This window comes from Nicotiana attenuata, unplaced genomic scaffold (genome assembly GCF_001879085.1).
Source record: "Nicotiana attenuata strain UT unplaced genomic scaffold, NIATTr2, whole genome shotgun sequence".
NCBI lineage: Eukaryota > Viridiplantae > Streptophyta > Magnoliopsida > Solanales > Solanaceae > Nicotiana > Nicotiana attenuata.
Window position 1 is genome coordinate 304536 of NW_017670709.1, and position 13504 is coordinate 318039.

Consider the following 13504-nt stretch of genomic DNA (forward strand, 5'->3'; position numbering starts at 1 on the left):
AATAGACAGAGAAAATTTATATAAGGTAAAATTATATATAGTTCAAATAGACAAAGAAAACTTTATTAATAAAATAAAGATTCCTAATCCACAATTAAGCTCAAGGGGCTCATTTTTCACCTATTATATTTTATTAAAAATTAGTCCTAATAAGTTAGTACCGAAGCTTGTCTAACTTTCCTACGTCAAAACTTTACTATTAACTAAAGAAGAATTAAAACTTATTGGCAAAATTTTATTAACTAAAAAAACCTCCTCGAAACCTAAAAGAAGAAATTTGGTACTCCTAAATATAAATGGAGTTGAATTAAAAACTTTCTTAGTTTATAAATATTAGGAGAATAATTAAATGACTATCATAGATAGTAAGAAATTCATTAAATGACTATTCCTAAATATTAGATAAATAACAAACTTTCCTAGTTTAAAAATATTAGGAGAATAATTAAATGATCATTCCTAAATAGTAGGAGATTAATTAAATGACTATATGTAAATATTAAGAAAATAATAAAATGACTATTTCGTCTAGTGTGATTTCAATTTTTAAAGGGTAAAAAAGACGAACGACATTTCGCTAAGGGCCTTCGTACTTTTAATAGAGTACTAGTTTCTACGAACGTGCGTTGCACGTTAAAAATTGTACCTAATGGTTTAGGCAATTATTTTTATGAAGGAATATAAAATTTAAGTAATGAGAGAATTATATAGAATACAATAATTATTTAAACACCGGAAAATGTCGTTACATTAGCATAAGACATGATTTCAAAATGATTGAACATCGTTATTTGAACCTGCAAAAATGATCAATTTAGCCATGTTAGTTAGATAATATTATTATACTTATAGTTCTTACCTAAGTCTTCTTTGTAGATGATGTTCTTTATGTATGTTTCATTTTGACGCTTTGCTAGCTCCGTTATAACCAGAACTTTTGTTGCGGACATTGATATTCCTCTTAAAAGTGTAGTATATAATTATCCATGCGAGAAAATATGTTGCGAAAAATACAGTATAGCATTTGAAATTGTTTGCCCTTGAACTTTATTTATTGTCATTGCAAAATAGAAGTGTATTGGAAATTATTTTTCGATAAATTTTGAAAAGATATCCTTCATTTTCTGGAGGCGAAAGTTGAATTCTGGGGATGAATTACGCATGCTTGAAAGTACATTGACCGATAATTATGATTTTTGCATATATATCGTTGTTGTCAAAATCTTTACATATTATTCTTATACTATTACATAAGCTATTGAATGGATCTAAGTTTCTTAGTAACATGATGAATGTATTTTGCTTCAAAATCAGCCTGTGTGATGTGGAAATTTATTTTTAAATTAATAAGAATATCTTCAATTCTCCTGCTAAAAGCAACTACCAATTAAAAAACTAATGCACCATGAAGCCACTAAATAAACAAAAACCACGTAAAAAAAAAATAATTAATGGCCTTTAATTGTCAAACGGAATTAAAAACTCACTAAAACATGTATTTTGACTTTTGGCTTTCAAAGACTTGCGGTGAAAGAATTTTTTGTCTATTATATACATACGTGAAAATAAAACATAAAAAAATAATGAACTTGACAACAAATTTGTGAGGTGGGATGTTATTTGGTGTTAAATATTTAAGTATTTTTTTGGTAAATAGTTGGTATAATCTTCTATTGAGTCGAAACTGATAAATATTTTGCTCTCACCAAGAAACTTAGCAATCAACATCTCATCTAATTGATCAATATATTCATTTCTGCTAGGTAATATAGCTCTTTCTGTCATGTACCTTGCAAACTTTTATTTTTATTCAGTGAAAATATTTTCCTTGTTAAGCGATCTTCACAACTAATATTATCATTGAGCTTGATGACCATTTATTTTGGAAGATGGATTAAATTATCTTTTGTTGTATGCTCTTTATCATTTTTGACACGAAGCAAGAAATCATGGAATGCTATATATGCCCTTGTTGTTAGCCGAATATTCAAGTTGTCATCGAATTATATATTTAGTATGCCAAAACTAAAATTGAAGATACCAATATTATGGGAGATTAATTAGATATATTCTTTAACAACGCAACTTAGCAAGTATTTTATAGCATCAAACAGTATAACAGTATTTGCAATCAAACACGTCAAGTTTTAAATAGTATTATAAAGTGTTATATAGATTTATTAGAAACATATTTATTTAATATAAAGAAATAAAAAAAGTGAAAGATTTTTTATCTGTTTGCCTTTACTCGCAAACGACGTTTTTATCGTACAATTGCTACAATTAGCAATTTTGTTTTTAACATATATTTTCTTGTAATATTTTCTGTAAGAAGAATATTACAATACATCTCTATTTTTAAAGCTTGTTATTTATGCATAGGATCTACAATATAAATTCTACATATAAAGAAAAGTCAATATATTGAATTTTACACATTGGGAAATGACGTAAATTATTTTAGAATATTTTGAAATTTTTTACCTTCACAGTTGTAGATGAACTATTTATGATGGTTTTAACATTCGAAAAAAACGTAAAATTGTTTTGAAATTTTTTACCTCTACAATTGTACATGAGCCAAATATGATATCATTAACTATTTTAATGTAAAGTAAAAAATTGTGTATCCCTATATAATTTTAATTTTAGGATTAAACTTTCTAAGACGTGCATTTGAAAAAGACCCAAAGGAGCTATAGCGGCATGGCGGCCTAATCCAGTACATCTCTGCAATAAAATGAATAAAACATTGATAACTGGCTTAATTAATAGGTGAACGCTAATTAAGAAAGAACTAAATAATAAACATAATATTTAAGCCAAACAGAAAAGAGATAAACATATTTTGATCTAATACTGATAGATCCGAATGAAACTCTCTCTGCAAATATATACATCTAATAACTATTTACATAAATCACCTTGAATAAATTCTTTGCAAATAATGTGGTTGATAAATTGGAGAAAAAAAAAGCAAAAATGGAAGAATGTATCACCTACACGTATGGTTAGTTTTTAATCTTACACTCTGTTTGGATCATCATTCCCCGTCGTTTTATAATGTATTGTATTGTATTATACCGTATCATTTTATAAATAAAATGTTTGGATATGTTGTATTATTTGTTATTGCTAAATAATATTTTATTGTTTGGTTTGATTGTATCGTACTGTACTGTAACTGATAAGTTGACTAAAATACCCTCAATTGTTTAAATATTAAATTTATCAAAAATTATGCATAAAAATAATTTAAAAAATAAAACAGAAGAAGGAAAAACACCTTAAGAAAGCAGAACAAAGGAGCGGGATAGAAGAAGGCAAAATAAAGGAGCACAGCTAATTAGAATTGAGTTAAAAATAAATTAGTAGAAAAAATAAAACAAAAGGCGGCAAAACACCTTTAACGTTGGCGGCAGAAGTTCTGAAAAAAAATAAAGTAGGTTATAGGTTGGAGATTTGGAGTAAAAATAGAAAAAGAAGTAAAGGGTAAAATAGAATTGTGGAGTAATAAGTTAGGGCATAATTGAAAAGAAAAATACGAAACAATCCCACCACACCAAATTGATTGTTTCAAAAAAGGAACTTTTCATTGTTTTGGAACAATGAATTTAACAATACAATACAACCATTTTTAATGAAACAATCAAAAAAAATATTATTTTGAGATAACAATACAATACGATACAACGGAAAACAACCATCCAAACAAGCTGCTAGGAATAACACATGAATACGTCAGCTAAAGTAAGAAAAACTTGGTTAATAAGTTCAATAAAAAGAGTATAATAATTGGAAGGAATAATACCTTTCTCAAAGTTCGCAGAATCTTGTTATTATATTTTTGCACAAAGTCCAAAGCTAAAAACGAAGAGCCCGTTTGGACATAAGAAATTTTTCCCATTTTTTTGAAAAATTTTCTCTTTTTTTTTGAAATCGTTGTTTGTTCATAAAATTTTCAATTTTCACTTGAAGATGCATTTTGGAATTTTTCGAAAATTTTAAAAACTCCAAAAGGTTGTTTTTCAAAATTTTCACTCACAAAACTTCAAAGACAACCCAAAATTATATTCATGTCCAAACACAACTCTAATTTTCAAATACCATTTTCACTTGAAATTTTTTTTCACTTTTTTTTTTGGAATTTTACAATTCTTATGTCCAAACACCCACTAAAACTTCTTTTGTTGAAGTGTTTGGCTCCTTCCCCTTTTAAAGGGATTTGTACAAATCAATAAGTTAACCAATTAAATTAGTAATAGACTTTTTAAAGAAATATGTCCTAAAAATAAAAAGATTACACGGCTAACGTGTGATATAAAAAGAAATATATATTACTAATAGGATTCCTAAAGGTAATAGAATTACATGACAATATGCCAATTCTCAAACAGAAAATAAGTTATCTCCATCGATTTCCAAGTGATATTGGAATTTAGACTTAAGTAGTAAAGCAAAATTTGTGGATTGGTAGAGGCCGTCAGTCTTTTTTTCTCGTTTATCTCCAAAAACGGGCACATTTAAGTTTAGTCAAATTCAAAAACTTTCTTTTACTATATTCTCAAACCGGCATATTTATAAATAAATTAATTTAGCAAAAAGTTTTCGGGGTTTAAGAATTAGTAGTAGGATCCTAAAAGTAATAAAATTATATGGCTAACATCTAGGATTTCCGTACCTATTATGTTCTAAAACTAATAGGATTACATTGATAACGGCATCTAAAATTCCGGTTATGACCTTTTACTATGAGTTATTATGCTTAATATTATAAGGTTATTTTTGTAAACCAACATTATATTCGTACTTTTATAATAATATAAATAGATATAGATAGATAAGTAACTAAGTTATTGTACAAAATATTCAATTTAATGGAAGACGTAATCCACCGGAAACCAAACAATTATGGTCTTCTTCCTTTAAGAAGAATTTTCTCTTTTAGAGAGCTCTGTAGTATTTTATAGACAAAAAGTTGAGATGTAAAAAGACATTATATAGAACAATTGTGAATGAAATATCTAATACCAATTAGCGTATAAAATATAAACTGTAAGATATAGCATACTTCACTATAAAATCGTATAGTTAATCTTAGTACGTATTCTCATATAATATGCCAAATCTTTAACACCTTGACCAACCAAAAAAATTCTTATTTTGTATATTATTTTAATTGATTGTGAATGAAACAAAGACAAAATCTAGAGAAAAAACTCATTTGATTCTTTTATAAGCTATATAATAATTTTAGAAATATAAATACAAAAAGTGTCCATGACGGAAGAGGTATTAATAAATTTAAAATTTGATGGAATTTATAATTCTGAGTGAGCTCACAATTGTGTTATTATGATTATTGTGTTTAACATTTAGGAATTTAAAATCAAGTAATCAGATTTTAGCTCTATAATTTTAAGTTAGAATAATTTTATACTTAGAGCAAGAAAGAAAGAAAGGATCAAAACATCACGGGCCGCACGCAAAAGAAGAGAGAGGGTAGCCAGAACTTTATTGAGGCGGCCGCAGCAAGAAAACAACAAGAGCACGTCTTCCCAAACAAAGCAGCCTTCAGCAGGAGCTGCACTACAATGCCTCAGCTCCGGAAGCAGGAAGGAACTGAGCGCCCCAGCGAATAAAGAAAACCTAGAACAAAAATGAAAACCTATGCCTTAATGTATGTATGAGACAGTAAAAAAAAATGTACTCTAATTGAGTTGTACTAAATTATTTTAATTTCATTTTTCATTCATTCCACCAAATGACTCCATATAGAAATGACTCTCAATCATCTTTTTATATAAGTAATTTATTGTAGAATAATAAAGTAGTAATGCATTTTGTAATAAATTCATAATATAATTATATTATATAATAAGATATAGTATTTTAACTTATGAATAAATACATGCATTAAAAAATATCTAAATGATATAAAAAAGGTTTTAAGAGAGTTGAAAATACCAAGGGTAAAATAGACATTGTGTAGGATGAAAGGGTGAACATGACAATTGTTCTAAGTTGGAGGATGAGTTTGATTTTTACAGTAAACTTCGGGGATGTAAATGATTTACAGTAAACTTGGGGGATGTAAATGATTTTCACCCTTATTAAATTGAAACAACATGTAAGGTGAATATCGCTTTATTGAGTTAGCTATATATGATCAATATTCATCAATTTCAAAAGTTTTTAATTTATTTTATAATTTAAATATCATTTTTAAAAATATATATTCTTACAAAATTACTCATTGAGATGGAAAACACGCGCAACGCGCTTACACTAAATCTAGTAATTTATATATAGATATAGATAAAATATAGATATAGATAACAAATACATAAAGTCAATGCAAGTATAACAATAACAACAGTTTCAGTATAATCTCACAAGTAGATTGTAATTTCATATAGTCAATGCAAGCAATTTTATTTAATTTCTGAAGATATGTGCATATCTGTTTAAATGATATTGCAACTTTTCACCGCAAATATGAATTGTAATAAAATATTTAAAAGCTACTTACATATTCGAGGGAAAACAGAAGAGATGCTGAGCAATATAGTGTAAAGTGTAAACTTAATTCTTTTGCTTTGTAACAGAAGTCCTTTACCTTAGGTAAGGAATCAGAGTCATACAAGATAAAAGAAGAAAAAAGGTTTCCAATCCTTTTGCTTTTATAGGAGATTTCACACCTAAATTCAGATTGCTTCTTTTTTGTAGATCATAATTTTATAATGGTCCAAAACTTAGTTTTCCAAGGAAAAGAGAGATAGGTCTGGCTTGAATTGAAATGCAAGTAGCCAAAAAATCGTTCATTTATGAATTATTGGAGGATTCTATTCCATTTCCAACTTAAACAAACTTAAAGATAATCTGAAAAAAGACTTCCCATAAATAGGAGAAATCCCTGAAAGATAATACCATCCATAAAATTGATTAGTGCTCCATGTGATTTGCTTCTCTATTGCTAAAACATCATATGCTTGTCATTCTTTGTGCAAGGCATGTTAGCAACACTATAAAGAGAGAAAAACAAAATTAAGGGTGGGTAATACTGAAAATGATTGATTGAACTCATTTCCTTGCTTTTTCTCCTTTGTTTAAAAGTCGAAAGACCGTTTGCATGTGACATAGGAGATTTTTCTTTTTCTTTTTTATAACAGTGGTAAACATTCCAGTTCATGTGTACTTGACTATCCGACGGGTATTTGATACAACTAGCTTCTGGACACGCGCGTTGCACGTGCATCCCATATCAATCAATAAAAACTTTTAAAAATAATTTTACTGTATTAAACTATACGAGTATGATGAGTAACACGAAATTTTAATGCAACATTATTTGACATCTTCTAAACATGTGGAGTCGAGGCTGGTAAATACGATTGTCAAATGGTATTGACTAATTAACCCACCAAAATTTATATAATATAGAAAGATAAAATTAAATACAGATTAAAATTATTCAAATGTTAAACACATTAAGAATTTGCACAGGTTATCATTACCAAATCACTACAACAATTTATATTTTCCTTTAACATAGTATAAAAGACTAATTTCCAACATAGATTCGAATACTATTTTCACAAAATTAATAAATAATTATATGTTGATGCTTCTGTTATTTTAGAATATCTAAAGATAATTTAACAAATACGAAGCAGAAATAGCCACCTCAAAAAATTTTAATTTGTAAAAAATCTTCCTAGAAATAAAACTACTAGAGAAATAAAAATAAATGTATACACACAGAAAAAGAGGTAATAGTGTAGTACTTTTTTCAACAAAACCTAAAAAAGCAATAAATATACATCCTTCAATTTTCATGTGCCAGATCTAGATTGTCGAAATAGTTGTTAACACATCATTTCGTTGCAAGAATTGCAAAACTTAAACTATGGCAAAAATAATTGCTTACTTAGATGGTTAAAAGAGTTGATGGATGCATGAGCAAAGTCAATAAAATTCATGACACGACGCATAACTAGCATCACATTGAATATCAGAAGATGAATACTGAAGAAGAAGAAGAAGAAAAGAAGAAAAAAAATTGCATATTAAAATTTCCCGAAGAGAACGTCAAGTCGTCAATGGTTTAATATTTTGACAATCTGTAAGTTATTAAAAATTTACTTGTGGAAGTTGAAAAGAACTTCCAAACATTGAATAGGTATAGGAAGATGAAAAGCAATTATAAGGCATTGAATATGCTTGCTAAGTGGATGTTGTAAGGACATTATTCCACCTGTTTCTATACTCATTTACCTCATTCATTGTTTTACAAAAATAAAGAAATTGTATTTAAATGAGGTGTAAAATAGTCATTCAATTTTTTATGGGCATTTTAGTAAAACAACTCTACCTAAAAGTCTTCACACTTATAATATAGTATGATTTGATCTAGGGAGAACCACACCCCAAAGGCTAGCTATTGAGGTGGGAGAGCCCAAGACTATATAAACCTCACATCAGCACTTTGTAGTACCGATGTGGTACTCAAGTCCCATTCCTTACAATATACCTAACAAATCACCAAGCTTCTTATCCGTCGTCCTCGACGGCTGTGCGAACGCTACAATACTGGCGTCACTCGACGGTTGTGCGAACGCTGCAATACGAGCGTCACCATCCAAGGCACGGTGGGCATAGAGGGTGGTGGGTGGCTCTGATACCGTTGATACAACCTAGAGAGAACCACACCCCAAAAGCTAGCTATTGAGGTGGCGGAGCCAAGGCTATATAAAGTATACCTACCTAGACATTCTTTTTAAGTTTTAACTTTATTAAACTTGTAATCGTCAAGAAAAAAAATCTTACAAAGGCAAGCAATTATATAGTGCATTGGAGATCATTGCTTGGCAATTTCATGTGAAATTATACAAGGAATTCACCTATATGTGCCGAGGAACTGCCAAACTGCTTAAGTGATAGTCCTAAAAGGATAAGCACATTGATATGACTAGGCAAAAGGGGGAAGAGAAAAGGAGGAAAAAGGGCACAAGCTAATTGGTTACCTACTTCTTTTTCACCTTTGGGGAGCAGGCTTTACAAATGAGAAGTCATCTTCATTCCTAGTAGGTTCTCCATTTGGAGGAACATGCACATGTATTTCTGTGTCATCATGATAAATCTGTGTAGTTGCAATCTCTGCACGATTCATCGGTGTTGTTGAGCTAATTACCGTAGTTTTGAATCGATGAAGAGCAGGGCCTGCCGGGTTTACAGGTGAGCTCATTTTGGACCTTGGACTTGCACTACCTAGTGTTCGCGTAGGAGAACTGTCTCCCCTTGCTCCCTTACTCTTCTTCACAGCCATATGCCACTTCTTCAGAGCCTTTGAAGTTTGCTCATCAAAGATTGATTTTTTCATATTGGATCCCATCTGCAAACATTAAAATTAAAGGGCACTGCTTTATCTAAGTTAACAGCAGATCATGCTAAAAGACTAGAGATTTGAGTAGTATCATGTGGTGAACTTCCATTGTTCAACGAAGCAATGGCAAATGCCTAAGGTAGTATGGCACGGAATAAAACGTAGAAAAGAGTCTCTGATAGTACCTGAGTTATAAGGGCATAAAGCGGAAGAGTGATATATAACTGCATAAGAATAAGACTGCCATCCTGTAATAGCAACGGCAAATTAGATTTTAACAAGAGCAAGCTTGAATCTTGAAGCTTAGAAACTAAAATAATGAATATACCAAAGTAGCTTTCTGTAGCAAGAAACATACCCTACAACAATTTTCGCAATGACCAGCTCAAAATCGTCGTGGAAGCAAGACTTTAGCCCATACTCATACTACAGAGAAAGTAAAATCCTCATCTCTATTGATACTTTTTTGGCACAAAGAAAAAGATAAAGAATATCTCGCAATATCATAATTTGATTTTTGATACAGGGAGAAGAATTATTACCCATATCCACAGAAAACATGTTATCTGGAATGCATTCTGGCAAGTTTAAAAGATATATTAGCAATAGAAAAAAGTAAAAAAGAAAGTTTAGCCAAGGTAATTCCATGAAATACATAGAGATTACGATATGAAAAAGTAAATTATTCCACGCTCCAGCACCATCTTTCCCATTTTATTATATTTTCTTAGCACAATTCCTATACAACATTTTCAGTACTGCACATGCACTAGTTTCTACGTTTACACGCTCCAGCACCATCTTTCAACAGCATGCTTGACAGACACCGGATAGAGCAGTTTATTGACTGACCCATAGATAGAAGGAAATAATTCTATTTCTTATCCTCAATAAACGTCGTCTTAGCTGATCGTATGAACTTATAATGTCCTGTCTTTCAATTATCAAATGCCCCTCTAAGCCCGAGTTACTTATAGCAACATTATGTATTAAGGCAACTTTGTACTTGCAAAGTTGAAACCAAATGATATGCCCATCCTCTGGTTTACCAACATTACTTTTTAAAAATTGTATCGAAATGCAAACCTGAAATAAGGCAAAATGGATGAGGTGAAGCACCAGTTGCGGTCGACCAAACCAAAAATATTTGTCTGAGCCTTGTACAAGAGGGATTCCTTGAACTACAGCGTGTCTCTCTGTAATGTCAATTGCCACAACAGCCTGAAGCATTGTTCCAACAGCTTAAATGATCTGAGAAAATTCACTATAAGAATAGCACAAGAAGATAGACAATAGACAGGAATCTTACTATCAGAGGAATTAAGGATGCCAAGAACAATGGGGTTCATTTCCAAACTCTGACAAATACATTTCACCATTTTACAGTTACAATCTTTGGTCAGTTCCCTTCTCCTAATTAGGCCTTAGCCAACCAAGTTACCATCCTATTTTATATTCTACTCCATCAATTTTAACTTCAACATATACTTAAATCTATAAAAATAATTTTACATAAGTTACCGCTAAAAATAATTACAAGTAACTGTGTACAATAATCCGTAGATTAGTAACCTAACTTGCATAACACAATAAGTGACGGATTGATTACAACTGGTAAAACTGCACTGATAATGTAAACTAGATTGATCAGTTAAAGCTAAGTCTTTTTTTCTTTTTCTAGACTAGAAAATTACTTGAGCTAGCGCACGAACGAGACTCTGCCGGAGCTGTAGCCGGAGCACCGTCGGTTTTATGGGAAACTGCAGGGAACTCACCGCACTTCCGGCACCGAGCAACCACGAGAATTTGACGACAAGAAGGGCACGATGAGTGTGAACCCAACCAAGTATCAATACATTGAAGGTGAAAACTATGGCCACACTGCGGCAACACACGGATCTCCTCTCCAACCGCATACTCCGCCAGACAAATAGCACACTCCGCCGTAAACCGTGTACCTTTCGCCGTTGTACTGCTGGGGTCATAAGTGAACTTAGGTAACGACTGCAACACTTTCTTCTTTAACCCTTTATTAGCCGCCGACGACTGTCCACCAGCTCCGCCGCCGGTTGCTCGCCGGAGCCACGCGCATCTTGTAACAGCGATGAGCCCAACCACACAAATTAGTGCACAAAGCAAAGCAGCTAGTATTACGACAAAGTCAGACTCCACTGCCACCGCAGATGGTGGCTCCGCCGTCGGCGTTGAAGGGGAAGTTGAAGAAGAGTTGGCACTAAGCAGAAATCTAGCTGGACGAGTCATAATTGAAAACAACTTCAACAACAACAATATAGAAGAACAAGTTGGGACAATGGATGTAAAAGATGTGGTTGAAATGTCGGTAATTGATGTGAACTAATTATACAGTACTGATAAAAACATATGAAAATGTCTCAAAGTCCGTAGGATATATATATACATATAAATCTGATGGGAATGTTGAATGGAAGGTATTGAAGTTTACCATGTGGAGCAGAGAACATCATGTAGAGATCCCTACTATTCTTACTACAAATACTACTAGCTACTATTATATTTAATGATTAAAATAGAAAATAATTTGCGGTTTAGTTTACTCATGTAGGGTTACATGTTGATTAGCATCTTTAGATGAAAGATCAATTCAAATTTGAGTGGAGATAAAAAAACACTACTATGTCTGATGGAGAATTAACCCAAATAGGCGCTCATCTAATACGTTAAACTAGATTAGCGGTGGATGTATAATATGTGTATAACTGTGTATAATTAATATATAATCTATGTATACCGACTAAAAAAAGTAAACAGAAATTTGAATGGCTTTTTTTTTTTGCGCATAAACATGAGTTCTTTAAATCTTGATAGATAGAGTTATCGATTACATGATCAGAGGTAATTAATAAATAAATAAATAAATAAAGGCAGACTGGTACACTAAGCTTCCGTTATACGTGGTGTTCGGGGAAAGGGTCGGACCACAAGAGTCATACTCTGTATTTCTGCAAGAGGTTATTTCCATGACTTGAACGTGTAACCTCATGGTCACATGGCAGTAACTTTATCTGCCAAGGCTCCCTTTCATTGGAGGTAATTAATATTCGATAAAATAATTGAGATGTAAGCAAATTAGTACGGACAGAAATGTCATAAACAAGTATAATCATGTGGGAATCAAGGTTGATTAGGGTCCTTTATTAATTATGTGGATGAGGTTTAATTGAAGGAAGAAAGAAGCAAAGGCATGTGAACTTAATTACCTGATTTTGTTTGTATTCAAGTCTATCAAAACTCTTATCGAAAACCAAAAAGGAAAGGGAACTGTGTAACAAATTGTTCAAACTGAGGGCGACCATCGGTCTCTATAAAACCGCCATTGCCATTAGAGTTCTGTCCATAGATTTTAATCATTATCAATTATTGTGTCCAAAAGTTTTGGTGTCCTTCGGATGCCAAAATAGTCTCCTTCTTCATTTTAATCTTTTTCTGTTTGTGTTGGAATATGATTTAGGATGAATTAATTTTAGAAACATCTTCTAGAAAACAATACAGTAATTTTTTATTTTCCAAGAAACAAATAGTAATATTTTGGTAATACATATTGTTTAGAAAACAAAGTGCCCAGTGTTTTTAGAGGTTAAGTTATGTACACTGATAATGTATAATTTTATTACGTCATCAGCTTAATTTGACCGATAACATCATGTAATTTTTCGCACCAAATTTTATAGGGTAACCTTGAAATAAATATCATTATCAATATTGTCAAAAATTTACATTATCAATGCATATAATGTGAACTTTGTTCTAATAATATATTCTATATATATTCTACAATAAACCAAATTAGTGAATGATCTTCAATCTTATAATTAATGAGTGGGGACTTGGGATGCTAAAGTGCAATACTACTACTTGTTTGCCTTTTCTTACTTTTTATGAAAGACAAAGGTAACACTAGAAAGATTTGTTTTGAGGATGAGATGGGTAACATGTTATTTTGTACATTAATTTTGCGTGACAAAAGAAAAGGTTTACACTATTTATCCAAGAACAAGTGGCATGTCCGTACGTTATAGCTGTAATTGACAATCAATTCTTTTTTCGTCTCCAATAATTAAAAGTTGGATTCGACATGTT

The 13504-nt window shown here is 31.2% G+C and overlaps 1 protein-coding gene and 1 long non-coding RNA gene across 4 annotated transcripts; both read right to left on the reverse strand.

Annotated features, from left to right (window-relative positions):
- Positions 1–4349: 4349 nt before the first annotated feature.
- Positions 4350–6806, reverse strand: LOC109242522. Its single transcript, XR_002070407.1, has 2 exons — positions 6533–6806; positions 4350–5649 (listed from the first exon to the last, which is right to left on the reverse strand). It is a non-coding gene; the product is annotated as an uncharacterized LOC109242522 (long non-coding RNA).
- A 1967-nt stretch (positions 6807–8773) lies between these two features.
- LOC109242526 (RING-H2 finger protein ATL8-like) lies at positions 8774–11877 on the reverse strand. Of its 3 annotated transcripts, none has more exons than XM_019409381.1 (6): positions 11080–11877; positions 10472–10606; positions 9928–9963; positions 9744–9811; positions 9571–9633; positions 8774–9394 (listed from the first exon to the last, which is right to left on the reverse strand). In XM_019409381.1, exons 1-2 carry the CDS (start codon positions 11645–11647, stop codon positions 10590–10592), a joined length of 585 nt encoding a protein of 194 aa, XP_019264926.1. In that variant the 5' UTR covers positions 11648–11877; the 3' UTR covers positions 8774–9394; positions 9571–9633; positions 9744–9811; positions 9928–9963; positions 10472–10589. The 3 variants fall into 3 exon arrangements, with proteins under 3 accessions (XP_019264926.1, XP_019264924.1, XP_019264925.1); XM_019409379.1 differs by having other exon boundaries at positions 10472–10636; XM_019409380.1 differs by having other exon boundaries at positions 8824–9394; positions 10695–11876.
- Positions 11878–13504: the final 1627 nt, after the last annotated feature.

Coding starts and splice junctions, on each gene's coding strand:
- LOC109242526 (XM_019409379.1), bottom strand. CDS start 11,647: ATGACTCGTCCAGCTAGATTTCTGCTTAGTGCCAACTCTTCTTCAACT. Junction 10,637..11,079: donor TCGTTCGTGCGCTAGCTCAA/GTAATTTTCTAG, acceptor GAATTTTCTCAG/ATCATTTAAGCTGTTGGAAC.